General features: G+C 35.8%; 2 protein-coding genes across 3 annotated transcripts in view; one reads left to right on the top strand and one right to left on the bottom strand.

Annotated features, from left to right (window-relative positions):
• NKAIN2 (sodium/potassium transporting ATPase interacting 2) overlaps nucleotides 1-21,765 on the bottom strand; it is a 1,311,503-nt gene that overhangs the window by 512,845 nt on the left and 776,893 nt on the right. The gene's annotated exons all lie outside the window — the stretch shown is intronic.
• LOC122753490 (40S ribosomal protein S12-like) lies at nucleotides 1,420-4,862 on the top strand. Its single transcript, XM_044000878.1, has 2 exons — nucleotides 1,420-1,757; nucleotides 4,781-4,862. Exons 1-2 carry the CDS (start codon nucleotides 1,447-1,449, stop codon nucleotides 4,860-4,862), a joined length of 393 nt encoding a protein of 130 aa, XP_043856813.1. The 5' UTR covers nucleotides 1,420-1,446.

Below are 21,765 nucleotides of genomic sequence, written 5' to 3'. Positions count from 1 at the left end.
GCACAGATTAATCAGACTGGATTTTGGTTTCTTTACACTCAAGAAAGCAAAGGAAGATGGTGGAGGAAAGGCAGTGAGCTCTCAACAGCTGGCAGTATCAAATTACATAAGATTTTCATGTAGACAGATGGTAAGTCTGAAGATATTATAAAAAAAATTAATTTTCACTTGCAGCCTAACTCATATTTGAACCCAGGTCCTACAGGAGAAAGTCTAGCCCATTAAAGGATAGCAATAATGACCCAAGCTGCCCATGCCCCCCCCTTTTAACATTTCAATAGCTGAAGTGTAGCAGGTATAAAATTAAGTATTTAAAAAAAAACTACTTAGGATATCATACACTTGTAATATTTTATGTAAAGAGAATTAAGGCTGAAAAAGAATAGCCAAAAAGCCTGTAAGGAAATGATGGTTAATGGAATTTCTCAAAGTTTGTGTGTCCCTCATTAGCTCATTCACATAAGGGCACAATCCCACAAACCTGTGACTTCTGCAAGTAAGTTAACTCTTCCTTTCCTTACCTTTTCTTGCTCCTAAAAGAGGTTAAAAATATTCAAGAAAGCTTCCCCAACCTCTTTCAGTCAATCCCACTGTACATGGCTTGCATCTTTAATCAGAGGCATTTGGAAGTATTTTTGTGTAGACTTAAACCAAAATAACAAATTATTTTTAGCAATGTGCATTATTCATAAGTAGAGTTCTGAAATCAAAGGGTCAAAAGTACATTAGTCTGAAAAATGGATGTCAGAAATACGTATCTTAATTCAATTAAACAAATATTTATTAAACACATTCCATGACAGCATATGAACAATATCTATGCAAAACTAAAGGCAGGTCAGTTTGGAGTGTGGTAACAAAGGAGGATTGTTAAACTTCTACCAAAATGGCTGAGTAAATAGTAGTATTTCAGCCCCAGCTCTCCCTCATCACTGCAAAATATTAAGAAATACAACAAATGTAGTAAAAGAACAGCTTAAGGAAGATAAAGAAGCTGATTTCCCACAAGGAAAGTTATTATAATTAGGACGTCACAAGAGGTTATTCATATCTAAGCAGGCTATAGGAAGAGTAAAGATCTCAAGGCATTAATTCTTAGCTGGTCCTGACCAGGAAATATTTTTGAAAGGTGAAAATTATTGTTAGCTATATAATAAATCAGTTTCACTGGTTTCTGGGGTGGGGGAAGGTGGGAGAAAGGGGAATCCATATCCTGGGTTCTGAAAAGAAGGGGGGGGAAGAAGAATCAGTTCACTGGGTTCTGAAAAGTCAGGGAATTTAGTGTGTTGGAGAGGGAATATCCTCAAGAAAAACAGAAATATCTTTTTTTTTTTTCCCTTCACCACTGAATCAAGGAGGAGGCTGAGGCTCCCAGGTGTTTTCAAGATTTAGCTTCACCCATGAACCACTGCCATATCTAAGGAAGGCATTGCTGCTGGAGGTATAATGGACATTAACACCACCCTATGGGAAGCGCTGAAAACCACACTCATTCCCAATGGCCTGGCTTGTGGAATTCCTGAAGCTGTCATAGCCTTAGACAAATGCCAAGCCCACCTTTGTGTTCTTGCTTCCAATTGTGATGAACCTATGTATGTAAAATTGGTTGAATCCCTGTGTGCTGAGCACCAAATTAACTTGATCAAGGTTGATGATAATAAGAAGCTGGGTGAATGGGTAGGCCTCTGTAAAATTGACAGAGAGGGAAAGCCCCGCAAAGTGGTTGGCTGCAGTTGTGTTGTTGTTAAAGACTATGGCAAAGGAAGATGGTGGAGGAAAGGCAGTGAGCTCTTGAACTCATGACACAATCACTCCAAAAAAAAATCCAAATAATGCCATAGGACAATTCCTGGAGCAGAAAAATCCACAGAAGAATGTGCTAAAATCCTCTCCTAACCAAGGACAGCTTGGAAGGTCAGAAGAAGGGAGCTGCTGTGCTGAGACAGGAGTGGGGCTCAATCCCACAGTCAACCTGACACAAATCCAGGAAGACCTCACCAGAGAAAGAGACCCCCAGAGCCTCTGAATCAGCTGAAGCACCAGTTTCATCTGGAACTAAGCTCACAGTCTGGAGGGAGCGCTGACCCCTTGGCAGGGGGGAGATTACAGAGGTCTATGCTGGTACTGAGGCAGAACTTGGGTTTTTTACCCCTGCTGGGAACCAGGAGGTAGATCTGAGTAGCAGTGGCCCAGGTGGGGGAGGGGCACAGGCTCATAGGAGCTGACAATCACAACACACAAAATTAGTTGATTAGAAAGTTAGTCTGGAGTCATCTACAGACCAGGGAACAGGCCAGGCCAGTGAAGAACCTGTTCCTATTTAAATCATACCACCTTGGACCTTTCGAAGCTTGGGAGAGTGCAGCCTGGAAACAGTTCCCCACTTTAAGGAGCTAAAAGTCAAGTAAAAGAAAGGCAAGATGAGCAGAGAAAGGTGAGGACCATAAAAACTTTCTTCAGTGACAAGGAAGATCAAAGTACACCTTCCGAGGAAGATGTCATTGTCAGGGCCCCTATATCTAAAGCTTCCAAGAAAAATATGAATCGGTCTTGGGTCATACAGGCACTCAAAAAGGACTTTGAAGATAAAGTTAGAGAGATAGAGGAAAAAATGAAAGGATAAATGAGGATGATGCAGAAAAGACATTAGAAAAATGTCAACAGCTTGAAAAGTCAAATTGGCCAAATGGAAAAGGAGGTACAAATGCTCTCAGATGAAAATAATTGCCTAAGAACTAGGATTGAACAAATGGAAGCTAGTGACTTTATGAGAAACCAAGACACAATAAAGCAAATCCAAATGCGAAAATAGAGGGAAATGTGAAATATCCGCTTGGAAAAACTGCTGACCTGGAAAATAAGTCCAGGAGAGATCATTTGAAAATTATTGGTCTACCTGAAGACCATGATCAAGGAAAGAGCTTAGACATCATCTTTCAAGAAACTGTAAGGGAAAATTGACCTAATATTCTAGAAGCAGAAGGTAAAATAGAAATTGAAAGAATCCACAGATCACCTCCTAAAAGAAATCCCAAAAGGAAAACTCCTAGGATTATTATAGCCAAATTCCAGAGTTCTCAGGTCAAGGAGAAAATATTGCAAGCTGCCAAAAAGAAAGAATTCAAGTACTGTGGAGCCCCAGTCAAGATAGCACAAGATCCAGCAGCTTCTACATTAAGGGACTAGAGGGCATGGAATATGATATTCCAGAGGGCAAAGGAATTGGGATTGCAACCAAGAATCATATATCCAACAAAACTGAGCATAAAAAATGGAACTTCAAAGAAAAAGAGAACTTTCAGGTATTCATGATGAAAAGACCTGAACTGAATGGCAAATTTGACTTTCAAATGCAAGGCCCAAGAGAACCATAAAAAATTGGAGTTGGGGGACATACCTGGGATCATGCAATGGGTGACTGTCTTGTGTCTGAGACTTGATTTTGGCTAGGATCCCCATGGGCCCAGGGTGGATGCTTCATCCACTGTGTCACCTAGCTGCCTCATGATGACATCATTAGGGTAAAATTGAGGGGTGAGGGAAACACACTGGGGGAGGGGGAAGGGCAGAGGTAGCATGGGGTGAAATCCCACATGAAAGAAACAGGAAAGATCTTATGGAGTGGGGGAAGAGATGAGGGAGGAGCAGGACAGTAAATTAAGTTTATACTCATCAGAATAGGCTCAAAGACCTTAATCTCATCAGAGTGGCCTGAAGGAGGGATTAACACACAAACCAAATTGGGTGGAGTAATCTATTTAATCTGGGCAGTAAATGAGCCTAACACTCATAAGAATTGGCTCAAGGAGGGAATAACATACTCATTCAATTGGGTGGAATAATCTATCTAACCCTGCAGTAAAATAGGATGGGAAGGGGATAAAGAGAGAGGGATAGGGGGCAGTTAGGTAGTGCAGTGCATAGAGCACTGGCCCAGGATTCAGGAGGACCTAAATTCAAATCCAGCCTCAGACACTTAACACTTACTAGCTGTGTGACCCTGGGCAAGTCACTTAACCTCAATTGCCTCACTAAAAAAAAAAAAAAAAGAGAGAGAGGGGTAAAAGAAAGGAAGGTAGATTGGGGGAGGGGATGGACAGAAGCAAATCCTTTTGAAGAGGGATATGGTGAAAGGAGATAGATAATAGAGCAAATATCATGGGGAAAGGAATAGGATAGAGGGAAACAGTTAATAATAGTAATCATGAAAAAGAGAAAAGGGGTAAAATTATACAAAAATATTTATAGCAACCCTTTGTGGTGGCTAAGAATTGAGAATCAAGGGAATGTCCATCAATTGAGTAATGACTGAAGAAGCTGTGGTATATGATTGTAGTGGAATGGTATTGTGCTATAGGAAATGACAAATAGAATGATCCTAGAAAAACCTGGAAAGACTCATATGAATTGATATATAGTGAAGTAAGCAGAACTGGGAGGGCATTGTGCATAGTGACAGCAGTATTGTTCTATGAGCAATTGTGAATGACTTAACTACTCTCAGCAATTCAATGATCCAAGACAATCCCAAGGGACTAATGAGGAAGCATTCTATCCATCCCCATAGAAACAGCTGATAAAAAGAGCACTTGTGAATCATACATATATAACCTATATCAGATTGACTGATGTCTTGTGCAGGGGGAGAGGAAAGGGAGGGAAGGAGAAAAATTTGGAAGTCTAAATCTTATGAAAATGAATGTTGAAAACTACCCTTATATATAACTGGAAAAAATAAAATAAATGTTTGTTGCACTGAAAAAAAAAATAAACACTATGTCAAGGAATCTCACGTCAAAGATGTCATCAAAGAATATTTTAAATGCAAGAAATCAGTAAATAAAAGTCCAGGTCTGATTTGAAAAAAAGAATAACAGAAATAGAGAAATAATTAAGAAAAAAAGGTGAAACCCAGAAATTTGGATCAGTAGATGGAAGGATGGGGTAAAAGAAGTCTTGGATTAGAGTTTAAGTAATATGCAAGGGAAATATTAGTGCTTATTTGTTCCTTTTTCTTTTTATAAGAAGGAATGGAAATATTTGCTGGAAGCAAAACACAATTAATACACATATAATTGTGATTGTGAATAGACTAAACTCACCTATAAAATGGAGGAGGGTGGTAGAATGAATTAGTAAGAGAAAACTATTATTTGCTACATGCAAAAAGTATACTTAAAGAATGAATACTCATTCAGAATGAAAATGTTGAGTTAAAGTAATTTTTTTTTTGTGGGGCAATGAGAGTTAAGTGACCCTGGGCAGGTCACACAGCTAGTAAGTTCCAAGTGTCCAAGGTCAGATTTGAACTCAGGTCCTCCTACATCCAGGGCCAGTACTTTTATCTACTGGGCCACCTAGCTGCCCCAAGTTAAAGTAGTATTTACCTCTACTGAATCCCAAAACAAGAGTGGCCACTGAGATATTAGATAAGGCGACAATAAACATTGATCCAATTAAGATAGACAAGTAACAAAAGGACATTATGTCCCAAGACAACAATACAATAATGTCTAGCATTTATTCAGCACTTTGATTTGAAAAATCTAGATTTGTCATCTCATTTGATCCTTACAAAAACCATGTAAGATAAATGATATTATTATCTCCATTTTGCAGATGAAGAAACTAAGTCTGACAGAGGTTAAATAACTTACCCAGAATTGCCTAGCTAGTGAGTATCTGAGGCAGGATTTAAAATCCTGCCTTCTATCTCCAAGTCTAACAGTTTATCTACTGCATCAGCTAGCAGCCTGACTCCAAATCAACATCAATGTCAAATATATATATATATATATATATATATATATATATATATATATATATATATATATATATATATATTCAAATGCCCCTTAGTACATAATGAAAAATCTAAATGAATTACATGAATTATAACTGCTGCCTCTACTTTCTCTCCTCTCACTTTCTTTTTTTAAAATAAAAGTATTTTATTATTTTCCAGTTATATGTAGAGATGGTTTCAACATTTATTTATATAATATTTCTGATTTCAAATTTTTCTCCCTCCCTCCCCTCCTTCACTCCCTCCATGAGACAGCAGGTAATCTGATATAGGTTATATATATGCAATAATATCAAACACATTTCTGCATTAGTTATGTTATATGAGAAAAATCAGAGCAAAAAGGAAAAAACCTCAAAAAAGAAAAAGAACTGCACCAAAACCAAAAGAAATAACATGATCCAATCAGCATCCATATTCTACAGTTCCTTTTTTTTTTTTCTGGATTTGGAGAGCCTTTTCCATCATGAGTCCTTTGGAACTTTCTTGTACTTTTGTATTGGTGAGAAGAATCTAGTCTATCACAGTTGATCAACATATAATGTTGATAATACTGTGAAAATATTCTTCTGGTTCTGCTCATTTCACTCATCTCTCACTTTCTTCTAAACCTTTTACAACCTGGCTTTTCACCTTCACATTCGACTGAAAGTGTAGTCCCAAAATTTGTTAATGATATATTAATTACTGAATCAGCTTTTTCTTACTCAAGTTACTCTTTGACCTCCCTGCAACATTTGAAGCTGTTGGTCTGCATTTCCTTCTGAATAGCCTCTCTTCTCTAAGTTTTTTTGTGACACAATTCTTTCATAGTTCCAATATATGTTTTTCTAATCCTTAGTATTTTTTTTACTGATTCTTTATCAGTGTCACACACTGATAAACTAACCCATTCACACTTACAAAAGTGGCATAACAAAAGGCTCTATCTACTCTCCTTTCAATCTATGCTCACTTGGTATTCTCATAAGTTCCCATTGGTTCAATTATCATCTTTATGTATGTTTCCTATATCATTGTATCCAACACTAGTTTCCCTGTTGAGCTATAATTATACATTTTCAATTACTTTTGGACATCTAAGACTATATTTTATCCTAGACACCTCAAACTTTTTTTTTAGATCCAAAAGAGAACTCTTTTTGAATTTTCTAATCACTTTAGAGGATACCATTTCTCTGTTTCATTCTTGACCTCTAAGTCACCACATATATCCATTTCATTGAGAAATCTCATTGTTTTTACCCTCACATCTCTCATATAAATTCCTTTCTAATCATAAAGTAACAACCCTGCTTTAGACACATAGCGCCACTTATCTGGATTATTACTATACTTTCTAACTGTTCTCTCTGCCTCAAGGCTCTCACATTCCAATACATCTTTTACTTCATTGCCAGGGTGATTTTTCTACAGTATAGGTTGAACCACATATCCTTCATACTCCAAAATACTTGGTAGGTCTCTATTGCTTCCAATTTCAAAAATAAAATCGTCCAACTGGTATTTAAAGGTCTTTTTAATCTGACCTGTAAAATGTTTGTACACTTTAGTCCCTGCTCCATATTCTATAATAAAGATACACTGTCCTATTTGTAGTGCTCTTAACACCAAACTCCATCTCCTGTCTATTTGCCTTTGTACTATCTGTCCCCCATGCTTGTAATGATCTCCCTATTGACTTCACTTCCTAGTTTCCTTGGCTGCCTTCAAGACTCATATCAAATACAGCTTTTTGTGGAGGGTCTTTGCTGGATCCCAATCTTCTTTTTCTTTCTTTCTTTTTTTTTTTGGTGAGGAAATTGGGGTTAAGTGACTTGCCCAGGGTCACACAGCTAGTAAGTGTCAAGTGTCTGAGGTCAGATTTGAACTCAGGTCCTCTTGAATCCAGGGCAGGTGCTCTATCCACTGTGCTACCTAGCTGCCCTGGTCCCCAATCTTCTAATGCTCTTTCCCTTAATAATACATTAATAAACCTACTGCCTCAGTTCATAATCCTGATAAAATCATTGATGCTTTCTGTCTTTGTGTAGTAATAATTCACATACATACGTGTGAGCAAATACAAATCTATATCACTTTACAATTTACAAAACACCACCCTCAAAATAGTTCTACTTAAAAAAAAGAAATATTTTAGCCTTATCTTATAGATGAAAGAACTAATGTCCAAATAAGTTAAATGGAAATTTCATGGACACATGGGACATATATGTTATAATGAGAAAGTAAAAAAGGTTCTGTGGTATGTAGAGCCAATGTCAGTTTAGGCACAAGTGTGGTGCTCTGGTATGGGTGAGAGGGAAGCCAAAGGTAGCAGAAAGTCATTGGGCTTTTGGAAAGAGCTGTCTGAATGTGAGATGAGACATAAATTTATCTAATCTGTCTAGTAAGTATGCCTATAGTTACATGCTCAAGACCATCATGAAATGAAATCTGTCAAAGGGAGGATAACCCTCACCCTCCTAAACTTCAGTGAGTATCTCCTAAGTGATAAAGTTATTTAAATTATGTGCATTATGAACATAATGTTGGGATGTTCCAAATACAATATTGCAAATACTGATTAAGACATTGGATAGAGGTTATTTTGAAAATGTATCCTCATATATTTATACAGTAAGTCATCTTGTGAAATGATTTTGAATATGAAATAAATCCTGAGCTATTTGTTTCCATTAGGGATTTTAGTAATAGTTGCATGTGGCAGAGGCTGATTTTGCCTTCAGTTTAAAAATAACCCAGCTCAGATGCAGGTGTACTTGTGAAATAGTGATATTGTATTCCCTAGACTGAAATCCAAAGTCTTCCAGAAAGTTGAGCATAATGAAGAGGTGGGGCAAAGCAGAAGTTTAAAAAGTTGTATTTATTCTACTTTAATGAAAAATTCAGGACACTCTATTTTTAGGCTTGACAAAGCATTTTTTCTACTGGAGAGGCAAACTTATATCTCTAACAAATTTGTAAATGGAAGAGATTTATAAAGGCAATAGATCAAAATCTATTTCTTCTGGGCACACAGGTGGCCCTGTGGCTGTGTACAAACTGCCACTATGTCAGATGGATAATGACAGATGTAATGTATATAAGATCTTGGTTGATTGGGGATTCTTTTGTTTTAACCTATGAGGATAATGAATTAGTGCCCTGCATGTAGGCAGTCCTCAGTGGAGCACACTAACAACAGTGGCCATGGCAGCAACAACAACACATGGTCAGAAATGTCTTTGTGGTTTACAAGTAGCCATTTTTCAAAGGGCTGCAAGCTGAGAGTAGGAAAAATGCCTCTCAACAAATGGAAGGAAAGCAATGCTGTTTTCACACAAGCATTTCTGGGAAGGAGCTTCTATCAAATATTCATGGTTAGCCTCTTTGTCTGTATTAGTCTGCTTCATAGAATAATAATCCTGACTCACCTGGCATCAAATCTCAGACCCTCTCCCATTCCCCATCTAGCAAATCTCTGGCTGTCAGTGACGGGAACTGATGGGAAATGATAGCCTTATTGAACTGCCTTCTGAACTGTAACTCATTTGTTCTGAAGACCCAGACTGACAGCCCTTGCATTTTTCCCTTCGAGCAAAATTGAGTATAAATCACTTTATCATTTTTCCCCATGACAGTTTATCAGAATCTTGGAATTTTTTATGAAGTCATAGAGGTTGGGGCTAGAAAATAAGATGCCTGATCATGTTGTTGAAGAGCACTGTCCCTTTAAAGCTTTTAATGCAGTCATAAAAACTTGTAAAAGGGAAGGCTATTCTAATCCATACGTTCTCCACCCTACTAAAAAGGGAATTCCCAGGCTTTTTCTGCTTGGTTTTATTTGAATTGGGGAGTGGGGGGTGGGGTGGACCAGGCATGGTGGAAGAAGAGAAAAATTGGAGAGGTAATTATCACTTTGTCCTTACACACAGGCAAAATGACTCTGCTCCAGAGTAATTCAATGGGTACACAAGTTCAATTGTAAAACCTTGAAAAGCAACTCAGTTGGAGTGTGGAAAGAGGAGAACATCATGTCAGTGGGGGTCTGGTGACCATCACTGGTTTTCCCAAGAAGAGCTCAGTCATGCCAACTCTGGAGCAATTTATCAAAGTCTCTGATGCTAGCTCTGGACACTTCCCACAGGGCAGCTTTGCTCTCCTTTATTTTAATCCAAGCATAAGAGTTTCCCCTTCATGAGAATTCAGCTGAAGGTAGAACTTATTAAAAAGATATTTTTATTGATAACTTTACTTTACATTGGTTAATTTTCCAACTCCACTCCACCTCTTGGTGCTGTTCCTTATTACAAAAAACTTTAAAAACATAAAAAGAGAAAGAAGAAAAAATTTCAGCAAAACTTATCAACATATTGGGGGGAAAAAGTTGATATTATACATAATGTTTTACATCCATTCACTTCAAACTCTGTAAAAGAAGAGGAAGGTATCTTCTAGTATCCTTTCTTTGGGGCCAAGCTTTGTCATTATATTTTGAAACATTCAGATGATAGATAGATGATTGGTAGGTAGGTAGATATGTAGGTGGATAAATAAACAGATGATAGATAATTTATCTATATATACACATATATACACACACATACACACATGTATATGAGACAGAGACAGACATACAGATAGACAGATGATGGATGAATTGTTCTATGTGCCAAGCATTTCAATTTTTTTTGTTATTATTAATTATTTTTTGCTTGCAGAACTGGGACTTTTAAAGAGATAGCTAGTCAAAATTCTGAGGATAGAATTTCTTTTCCACTAACTTGACAACAAAGAGGGAGTCAAAACCAGAGTTTCTGTTTAGTGCATGTATACAATTTCATTCAGATATGCAGGATGCTATCAGAAAAACCTGACAAGACTTATATAAACTGATGCAAATGTGTCACATACAAAATAACAACAGTATTGTAAGATGATTGGCTATGAATGACTTAGTAATTTTCAGCAATGCAATGATCCAAGACAACTCTGAAGGTCTTATGAAAAATGCAATCCATCTATACAGAAAGAATTGATGATATCTAAATACAGATGGAATTATAATTTTTTGTTAGTTCCTTTTGCTAAAGTTTTTTTTTTCTGTGCTATGTTTTGCATGACTGCACATATATAACATTGAATGGTTTGAGTTCTTAAGGGGGGTTAGAGAGGGAGGAAGAGAATTTGGAACACAAAGTTAAAAACAGATGCTACAGGGGGCAGCTAGGTGGCAAAATGGATAAAGCACTGGCCCTGGATTCAGGAAGACCTGAGTTCCAATCCAGCCTCAGACGCTTGACACTTACTAGCTGTGTGACCCCGGGCAAGTCACTTAGCCCTCATTGCTCTAAAAAAATAGATGATACAATTTGTTTTTACATGTAAGGTGGGGGGAAATTCTAAATAAATAAACAAATTTTGGAAAAATATCAATTAAAAAAGTGGTCATCTAGTCAGTCAATAAACATATATTAAGTGCCTATTTTATGCCTGGAACTGAGAGAAGTTCTGGAGATACAAAACAAAAGATAATAGAAAGACCCTGTTCTCAAGTAGCTCATAGTCTAATGGGAGAGACAACATGCAAGCAGCTATGTACAAACAAGATATTTACAGAAAAAAACCACCTGGAGATAATTACAGTGGAGGGCACAAGCATTAAGGGAAGATTGGAGAGAGATTCCTTGTGTGATTTTAGCTGAGACTTGAAGAAAGCCAGGGAAGCCTAGAGTTAGAGATGGGGAGACAGAGAATCGCAGGCATGGGGAGAGCAAATTAAAATTCAGGGTCAGGAGATATAGTGTCCTCTTCAGGGAAGGGTAAGGAGGTCAAGGTCACTGATCATAGAATGTAAAGGAAGTAAAATATAAGAAGACCACCTCCAAAGACTACAGCATAGCTCACTATTACATACGACATTAAGTTAATTAAACACACAATGTTTAAGTCAAGTGGGATTCTATGAAAGCCAGAATGAACCAGTATCAGTTTTATTTTTCAGTTTTCAGTAACATTAAATATGTAGAGAATATAGATAGGTCATGTATGTGAGTGTGGGTGAGAGAACAGATGAGTGTCTGAAGATGAAGCATGGACTCTTTTTCCACTTCCTTTTCTCCAGACCTCTTTTTTGTTTCTGGAAGCTATTCCTTTTCTCACCTTAAAAAAATTTTTTTTTTGGTATATATTCTCAATATCTCTGGGTACTCATTCTTAAGTCCCTCCCCCTTTATTTTTTCTTTATGTTGATCATGGGTCAACAATTCCTCTATCATTATAAGAATTTTTATGGACTTGAGAATATATTTTAACACACACACACACACACACACACACACACACACACACACACACACTTTCAAGATCTTTGTTTTTCCTTGTTAGTGCAAAATTTTAAACCTCTATCACTTTATACTTGAATGTTGCTCTGCCCACCAGTCTATTTAGATAAATAAATGCTTATAGTTTATTTTTTATCTAAAAGAGAATGCTAATTAAATTATCATTTTTTTAAAAGTGAGGCAATTGGGGTTAAGTGACTTGCCCAAGGTCACACAGCTAGTAAGTGTTAAGTGTCTGAGGCTGGATTTGAACTCAGGTACTCCTGACTCCAGGGCCAGTGCTCTATCCACTGTGCCACCTAGCTGCCCCTAAATTATCATTTCTTTTTTAAATTTGTCTTTTTAAAACTAATCCTGGTAATTGTGCAGGCTTTCATTATTTTTTTCTGCAGATGAACTGTTCTAGTCAGTTCTAGTCAATTCTCTGAAGCAAAAGGCAAAATAATAAATAGGGAGCCTATATATTTGATTCACATCCTTGAATCTTGTAATCAGTAAATAAAAATGGGAGAAGGGTTGGGGCAATCAGTCATTTTATGGAAAAAGCCCCTTGATGTAAAACAGTTGGCAGTTTCCACTTCCTAAGCAACCTCTGTTTGTGAAGAAGGGTCAGAATCAGCTTTTCCATCCCACCATAACCACATCATCGACTCTACCCAATAAGCATCCTTAAAAATAGACAATGATATGCTAATTGTAAGCTTCCAATTTCCTTGTATCCTTCCTCTCAAAAGTTGTATCTAAAAACTTTTAAAGGTCAGACAAGTTTTTTTTTTTTTAAGTCTGGGGATGTTTGGAAAATTCATGATTTTTGCTCTGAGTGTTGTTTTTGCCTTAATACATTTTTAACCATTCACATTTTAAAAAAAGAGGTAGAATGGCATAGGCATAATGACCTGGCCTAAGAGTGAGAAAGTACTTGAATCCATGTACAAATCTTGACTCTGATGCAAAATGGCTATATAATCCTCAGGGTCCCAAGTAACATTTTAAAGAATATAAATTAGAAAAGATGTAGGGGGGAAGCTAGGTGGCACAGTGGATAAAGCACTGGCCCTGGATTCAGGAGGACCTGAGTTCAAATCCAGCCTCAGACACTTGACACTTACTAGCTGTGTGACCCTGGGCAAGTCACTTAACCCTCATTGCCCTGCCCCCCAAAAAAAGAAGAAGAAAAAAGAAAAAGAAAAAGGGAAAAATGTGTACATATTTACTGGAATAGGTGGACTTACATCTAAGTCTTCCAATAACAATGAAGTTACAAGTCTGGTTAAAACATAAAAACAGCAATAATCTCAACATATTTATGGTTTTTTCATGTATTTTGTCCTTTTTTATTTCTTTAGCACTTAAGGAAAACAAATAGCTCTCAGGATATTTTTTAAAGTAAAGGTTTAAAAGCTTCATAATGAACATTATTTTTATTTTTAAAAAATGCTTTCAATGCTTTAAGAATGTTTCTACATGCTGAAAGTTTCCCTGAGTCTATCTGTTCCTGATATCTACATGAATTATTTTTCTCTAAATTGCTATACCTATACTTTTGCCAGAAACTATGCCTCACACTCAGTCATTAATAGTTTGCTTTCCTAATAGATAGGATGGTGCTAGCTAGATGACATAGTGTATCTTAGCTTTGGAGTCTTACAGAAAGTTCATTTATGTCTTTATTGTTTAGTCTTTTCCTTTGAATGTTTTCTTACATCCTTGCATCTACCTGGCTTTCTCTTTTCTCTTCCCACATGAAACATACATTTTCATCAAGGTCTCTATTGAGGCTTCATTCCAGAATTCAGATTTATTTTTAGCACTTTAATGAATACTCTGGTAGAGTCCTTGCATTAGTTTAAGTTTGGCCTAGGAAAGAAGCACACATTTCATGAGTCCCACTCTTGTTTCCATACACCAAAGCTTTCAGACTTTGGTATTACCAAGTTTGGTAGTATTTAATGAACTCAGTAAATTTAGTTTTTCCTGGACTCAGAGAACACATTTCTGTTGTACTATCTTCCTCTCAGGCATGCAGGGCATCAAAGCTTGATCAAAAGCTACTCTTAGGGTTTCAATGGCATTGAATAATAGGCCATCAGTATAGCACCTGAAGTAAAAGGTTTATGAGTACATTTTCTCCAACTATGCCTTGAGAAAATAGATTGAGTTTGACTTTAAATTCCACTCAACAAACTTTTATTAAGCAACTACTTTATGTGGAATACTCTGCTAGCTGATGGTCCCAAACAAAATTTGCACAAGCTCCCTACTGGCAGAGAACTTATAGTAGAGTGGGAAGATAAGACAAAAACCCAAATATCTCTAATACAAATTATGTACACAAACTCTTAGTAGTTACATTTCCATGTCTCTCTTTCCCCATAATTACAAATAATTTCCTAATATTTAGTCTCTATTTTTCTTCATTGCAACTTTAACTTACTCTGTCTTCATTGACAAATGAGAATCATCAATCCTTAATTAATTTATAATATCCCTTCATGTATTTTCTGAAGAGTTCAGGGAGGAGTTCAGACAGATGTGCATGCAGCTGGCTTTAGTTTCATGAAAGGAAAAACATGAACTCTTAGCTGGCTCACAAGATACACCATGATGATCTCTAGCAGAGTAATAAGGATACTGCAAGGCATCAAAGTCATGGGTTCTGGAATCAGCAGCGCAGGGATGTATGTGCTTCTAGCTCTTTAGGCTCCTAACTCTGCTCTGTTTTACAGAAGAAACCATTGAAGATAAGTCATGCATATATACCATATTTTGATTTCTACTGGGAATAACCAGAAAATGAAAAATGAAATTTATAAATGAAAAGAAATTACTCAAATGCTATTGAATTTTCAAAATAACCCCACATCCCATGCTCAAAAACTAATGGATTATGCAATTGTAAAACTTGAACAAAGTCATCTATTAGATGAATTAAGATAAATGAAGCTAAGTAATCAATGAACTAAGTAGCTTATGTATTTGATTCACCAAGTTAATATGGAAAAAAGGAAAAACTCCAACCTGGATCCCTTGCTTTTACTTCTATATACTTTCTATTGCATAGCATCCATGGTTCTGGATGTATTATACAACTGGAACATCATACTGAGATATTGGTTACTTAGTAGAGAACTAAAGAAAATGTAAAATGGTAATTCTGCAATTGGCAGTAAGCTCTCAGGGTAGGTATTTGTGGTCATAATTTAATTATTAACAAGTTCTAAATAATCTCTTAGATTATAAGCATATCATGTAAGTGTTTTAATTCAAATATTTTGGTATGACAGGATTTCAGTCATCATCACCCTTCTAAGCTCCCAGGTTCATGACCTTGCTGTCATTCTCATCTCAATATCAAATACTCTATATCAAATCAGTTGCCAAATATTTCTCTTTCTATCTCTTTATCTTGTATATACCACCTTCCTTGTTTCTACTTAGCCAATATGTCAGTTGAAGCCCTTGTCACCTTTTGCCTCAACTGTTTTAGTAGTCTCCTATTGGTTTCCCTGCCCTAAGTCTCTCTTTACTTCTCTGTCATCCATATAGTAACCAAAATAATTTCCCTGTCGTGCATATCTCTCCTGTTAAAAAAATGTCATTTGCTTCTTACTATTTATAAAACCAAAGAAAAATTTTGCTGGCATTTAAAGCTCTTTATACCCTATCCCAACCCTACCTTTTCAGCTTTCTAATACATTATTTCCCTCTATGCATTTTATAGTCTAGCCATGTGATTCTATTTACTATTATTCAAAATTTTTATCTCTGTGCCTTTTTCCTGATTGTTCTTGATGTTTGATATGTTTCACCTCATCATTTTAACCGTTTGGAATCATTTGTTTTATTGAAGACTCTATTCAAGGGCCTTCTTCATGAGGTTTTTCCTTATTTCCTAGCTGCCTTGTACTTTAAGGCTAACTTGTTCTGCTATTTTATGTGAACTGGAAATAGGAGTTTTGAACATACATTTATATGTACAAGTCCCTCCATACCCACCTCCATTATAATGCAAGCTTTTTGAAGGCAAGGACTACTTTGCTTTTATCTGTAAATCCCAAGTGCTCAGCAGATTGACTGGCAGATAATAGGAACTTAATAAATATTTGTTGAGAGATCACTTTGCTACATAATACATTTGTGGTAAGTCTCTGGATCTCAATATCTCCATCCATAAAACATGAGCATTAGACCAGTTAGTTTTTTCAAGGTCTAGGAGTAACACTTTTGCCATTTTGAACCATGTTGCATAGAACCTTTAAATAAAATTTCTTTCTCAAGTAGGTTGGAGAAGATTTCTAAAAAGTCCTGGAAAGATACTGTCTGGGACAAAGGAAGGGTTTCTTATCATTCAAACAAACATTTATACATTTTTTTCTTTTCATTTCATGATGGTTTGAAATAAATAATAATTAAAAATAAGTCCTAGAATATGAACCACTAACACTTATGAAACAACTGAATAAAACTTTGGTAACAAGAAAGAAGATAACTCCAAAATAGTGAGGGCACTATAGAGTACAACTAAAGAAATTAAAAGATTAGAAAAATAACGTCTTTTGCTTATGTTAAAATAAATCAGAATGTGTTTAAGCTTCATGGGTACTCCACAGGGTCTTTAAATATTAAGAACCATCAGCAAATGAAAGGTTTAATAAATAAAAGGTGGTAATCAATTCTCTAGGTACAGAATTATAAGAAATTGGTTTAAGATGTAGCCTGGGATTTGCTTTCACTAGGAGTATTTTTTTTAGTAAAGAAGATTGCTACATATTTGAAGAAGGGGCCAAATGATGCTGAGGGAATGAAATCCCAGGAGCTCTTTGAAAGTTTGAATCTCATTTGTCAAGAGTGATTTCAGGGTAAATCCCACCTGAAGGCAATGTAATGGATTAGATGACTTTCAAGTCCCATTCAGTCCTATAATTTTTTATTCAGGGATTCCAGTTGTTAGGCAAGCTTATAAAAAGCAAACGATTTTATTTTTATTGTTGTTTTTTCCTTCAAAATTCCTCTTCTTTATGAATCCAGTCAATTTGAATTTTTAGAATGAAAGAAGATGAGATCATCTTTTACAAAGTAGCTCATTTTGCTTTGAATCCAGACATTTGTGTATGTGTGATTCTGATCCAGTACGATGGTGCAGTTCTTAGGCCTCATTGTGATATGATGGTGATTGTATGTTCTCCAGGACTATGCTAGTTGAGTACAAACTCTAGTAGATTGTCCTAAGAAATAAATGCTGTGAATATGAAACTGGCTATATGTCTGACCTAGCACTAAGGGTTAAGGAGCTCATAACCACAGGGTTGGCCACAAGGTAATTGATTTTTTGGCTATGATATATCATTATGCAGATAAAAATACCAAATAGCCTTTCAATCACTCCACTTTCAGAGTGACGGTGAAGAAGAAAAAAGAGCAGTGATTACTAAGAATCATAAAGATATGTGATAACACAGAAGAGTTTCTCAATATTAATTTATTAACCTTTAAAAATATTTTGAAACATCCTAAAAAAAAGAGAAAAAAGACCAATTTGTACAAAAATATTTATAGCAGTTCTTTTTATTGTGGTTAAGAATTGCAAATCAAAGGAATGCCCATGAATTAGGGAACAGCTAAACAAGCTGTGGCACATGATGGTGATGGAATATATTGTGCTATAAGAAATAACAAGCAGGATGATTTCAGGAAGGCCTGGAAAGACTTGTATGAACTGATGTATAGTGAAGAGACTAATGATAAAGCGTACTATCTACCTCCAAAGAAAGAACTGATATTGATTGAACAAACACCAAAGCATGCTCTTTTTCACTTTCTTTTTTTCTTTTATTTGCGTTTTCTTATTCAAGATGACTAATATGGTAATGTTTTACATAAAACACATGTATAAGCTATATCTGATTGTTTACCACTGGGGGGGGGGAAGGAGGGATAAAATTTGGAACTCAAAACTATAAATAAAAATGTTTATTATTAAAAATATTGTGATATCAGTATTTCAACATATTTCTGTATCTGTATTTCCTTTGTTATCTTAAACATTTTATTTTATGTGTTTAAAAATTTATTTTGAGAAGTGGCTATCTATAGGTTTCACCAGACTTCCACAGGGGGCTATCTCACACACACACACACACACACCAAAACATTGGAATCCCTGATCTAAAAAGATTAATTTTATGTTTGTTACTAAGTTTATGTAATTAACAACAAGCTGATATACTAATGGAAAAACTGAACCTCATTTGTTTTTGCTTTCTCACTATGTGAAACCAGAAGACATGGAGAACAGTACCTGAATGAAAGCAACTTATAGATTTTCTTAAAAGAGTTGGTCTCAAACTGAATAAAAACTCAACAAGAAGTATTATTCTCTGGTTATCTTACTTTGTAGCACTCACAATCACCATAAGGAACAAAACCACAATCATGAAGATAATCACATCTCATGTGCTACCATCTATTGTAGTGTAAATAGTGAAATTCTTTGTGGAACTTGACAATATCCTCCAAACTAAGCCAAACTATATCCTGATACTTGGAGACAATTATTAAGGCAAAACCTTTGTTGGTAATATGGTTTAGGATTAAAAAGTGAAAATTGGACAATAGGACATATCACATGAAATAAATTGTGAACATATTCTTCAAGAACAGCAAAAAGATGATGGATATGGTAAGGACCAAATGACATAATAAATGCAATTACTTATTTTTAAGAGACAGAAAGATCTGCTCAAAAATGCAGCACTCATTTAAGAATTTTCTGCATGGGGTCATATCATCAACTGGTTATATAAATGCCAAAAGGTAAAAAAGGATAAAAACAAGGAATAAAAAATGCAACTAAAGTGTCTCCAGCACTACTCCCAATCAAGGATATGAGTTAGAAAATTGGAAAAAATAAAAACACTCATTTGACTATCACTATTTCCTGAAGTTTAATTAATGTAAAAATCATTGTAGGGGACAGCTAGATGGCGCAGTGGTTGGAGCACCGGCCCTGAATTCAGGAGTATCTGAGTTCGGGTCCGGCCTCAGACACTTGACACTTACTAGCTGTGTGACCCTGAGCAAGTCACTTAACCCCCATTGCCTGCAACCCCCCCCAAAAAAACAAAAAAAACCCCAACAAAACAAAACAAAACAAAAAAATCATTCTAGCAACTTGATCAAAAGAATCCAGAAATCAATTCAGACAGAAGATAATTTCAATTCCAAATAATAAAATTGCCTTATATTTTCTAGTATGTAAAGTCTAACAAAGTCTTTTCTCATCCCTAATACAGCGCCTTACACATAATAAGTGCTTAATAAATTCTGTGGGAGAGAGACAGACAGAGACAGAGACACAGAGAGATAGACAGCAAGACAAAAGGGGGCATCCATAACCTTATACCACTTCTTACCCTTTACTACCCTCCTCATATTCTATGATTCAGTGACATAGACCTCCTTTTATTCCTCAATTAATATATTTCATCTCCAGAATACCTACATTTTTACTGGTCATCCCCCATACATGGAACTCTTTCCTACCACATCTCTACCTCTTGGAATCCTTAGCTCCCTTTGTCTCAACTAAAATTACATCTAATAGAAACTTTTCCCAGGCCCTTTGATGCTACCGACTTTCCTCTATGAAATCTCCATTTATGTTAGTACATAGTTCTTTGCACAGTGTCTCCCCTTTTAAATGGCAAGTTCCTTGAGGGTAGGGATCCCATTTCGTTGTATTCCCAGCACTTATCACAGTGCCTAAAACATAGTAGGCACTTAATTGAACTTGTCAATTTGACTTGACAGAAGATGATTCTCCTTGGTAAATAAATTCATAAACATATCAAAGACCAATGATTTTGTCTATGTAGGAACTACCAGTGTTAGAATCACTATGACTAACACAAATCTAACATATCTATAACTGATAGTCCTTGAGAGTTGCCTGAGGCTCAGAGAGGTCAAATGACATTCTAGTACATCACAATTTTTGTTGAAGGCATAATTTTGACTCAGGTTCCTATGATTCTAAGTCCAGAGTTTTTTTGTCTAGGCCAGTCTTTACAGTTGAGGACAAGGAATTGTGTAGTTTTGCTTTTTCTCTGTTATCCATTATTACCACCCCTTCCACTCTGCACAACAGTCCCATCCCTTCTTTGATCTTTCTCTTGCCCCTGATATAGTTAAAATGAGCATGTGATTTTTAGTTTCTTTACCATTTACTCTTAGCCTGAGTTCATTCTGAGACTTTGTCCTAAAGGGACATCATGCTATTTTTTATTCAATTTCGGGTACCTACCTTTGCTTTCATTTTCTATACAGTGGTTTTTTTCTTTCTTTTCATCTAAGGTGGTCTACACATTAATTGTGTATCCATAATAATTCATCTATATAGCCACTCCCCTCCCCCATCCCTTTTTCCCCATTGGAATAATTTGTGATGGTGTATTAGAATTTCATTCTTGAGCCAATCTTGGGCCAATCTCCCTTGAAAAATATTGTCATACCTATCTTTCCTCTGAAACCCTCATTTAACTATTCCTGACTTTCTTCCCTTTCTTTTCCTTTTATCTATATTGATGCCAAAACAATTTGTGAATGCATGCAGTTAAATAGGGAAAAAGAATCAAATGAGGTTTTTTGAGATTATTGAACTCAATGATTTAGCTATATGTTTGGGGGCTTGTAGAAGAAAAGCTTTAAAACTAAACCAAAAACTGCAACTTGTTTAAAGAAGTACTTACATGAAGATATATTGAGTTCTATTTCTCCCATTTGCTTTCATTATAATGTTTGTTATTCCATTGATTGCATGTCATTTCTTCTCATATTTGTTACTTTCAAAGTGCTGTATACTATAGTAAAATGATTTCTGGTATTTAATAATTTTAGTCATCTAAATTATTCAAGAATAGAAAATTCAGTTCTTAGCATTGCATTTTATCTTAGTGTAAATAAAGATGGGTAAAAATATTTTTACCTGGATTGTGCAATCCACCTGAGAACTCAAAGTTTTAATAATATTTGAATTTTAGGTTTAAATTTTTAAAAGAAAAATCTTATTCCAAAAACTTCCTTAATCATTCTAAACTGATTTCCCCTCAATTCCATCTTATAATTAGTGTGGTTGCTTTAAGAATTATTGGCTTCAAAAATAAAATTCACTTTGGGGGAAGACCTGCACTGATGGTTGAACCATGAGATGACTGCAAAAGTCCCACAATGTCCCTGTCCAAATGATACATTTAGGAGAGGTCAAGACCTTGGAGCTATTTTTGTTGGACTTAAAAAGACAGAAAACTTCAACAAAGTACTGCTGAAAGTTGGCTCAATATATAGTACCTGTCTTAATGAGGATATTTTTAAAAGATGATGCATTCCATTGTTTAAAATGGAATGGCCTTTTGCTAATTAAAATAACAAGCACCATTTGTGGTTTAATGGAAAACACCAGATGCAGTCAGTGAGTCTTACGATGTATGAGCTTCAGAAAATCACATTAACTCTTAGAGCCTCAATTTCCTCATTTGTAAGATCATATCTAAAAAAAAAGATCATATCTATATAATGAGTTTTGGAAAGGTCCAATAAAGTTAGGTAGGTTAATTAAAAAGTATTATATAACCACAA

The sequence above is a fragment of the Dromiciops gliroides genome, chromosome 4 (genome assembly GCF_019393635.1).
Source record: "Dromiciops gliroides isolate mDroGli1 chromosome 4, mDroGli1.pri, whole genome shotgun sequence".
NCBI classification, from domain to species: domain Eukaryota; kingdom Metazoa; phylum Chordata; class Mammalia; order Microbiotheria; family Microbiotheriidae; genus Dromiciops; species Dromiciops gliroides.
Note: the sequence above shows the minus strand (reverse complement) of the source record. Positions and strands in the feature narration are given on the sequence as shown.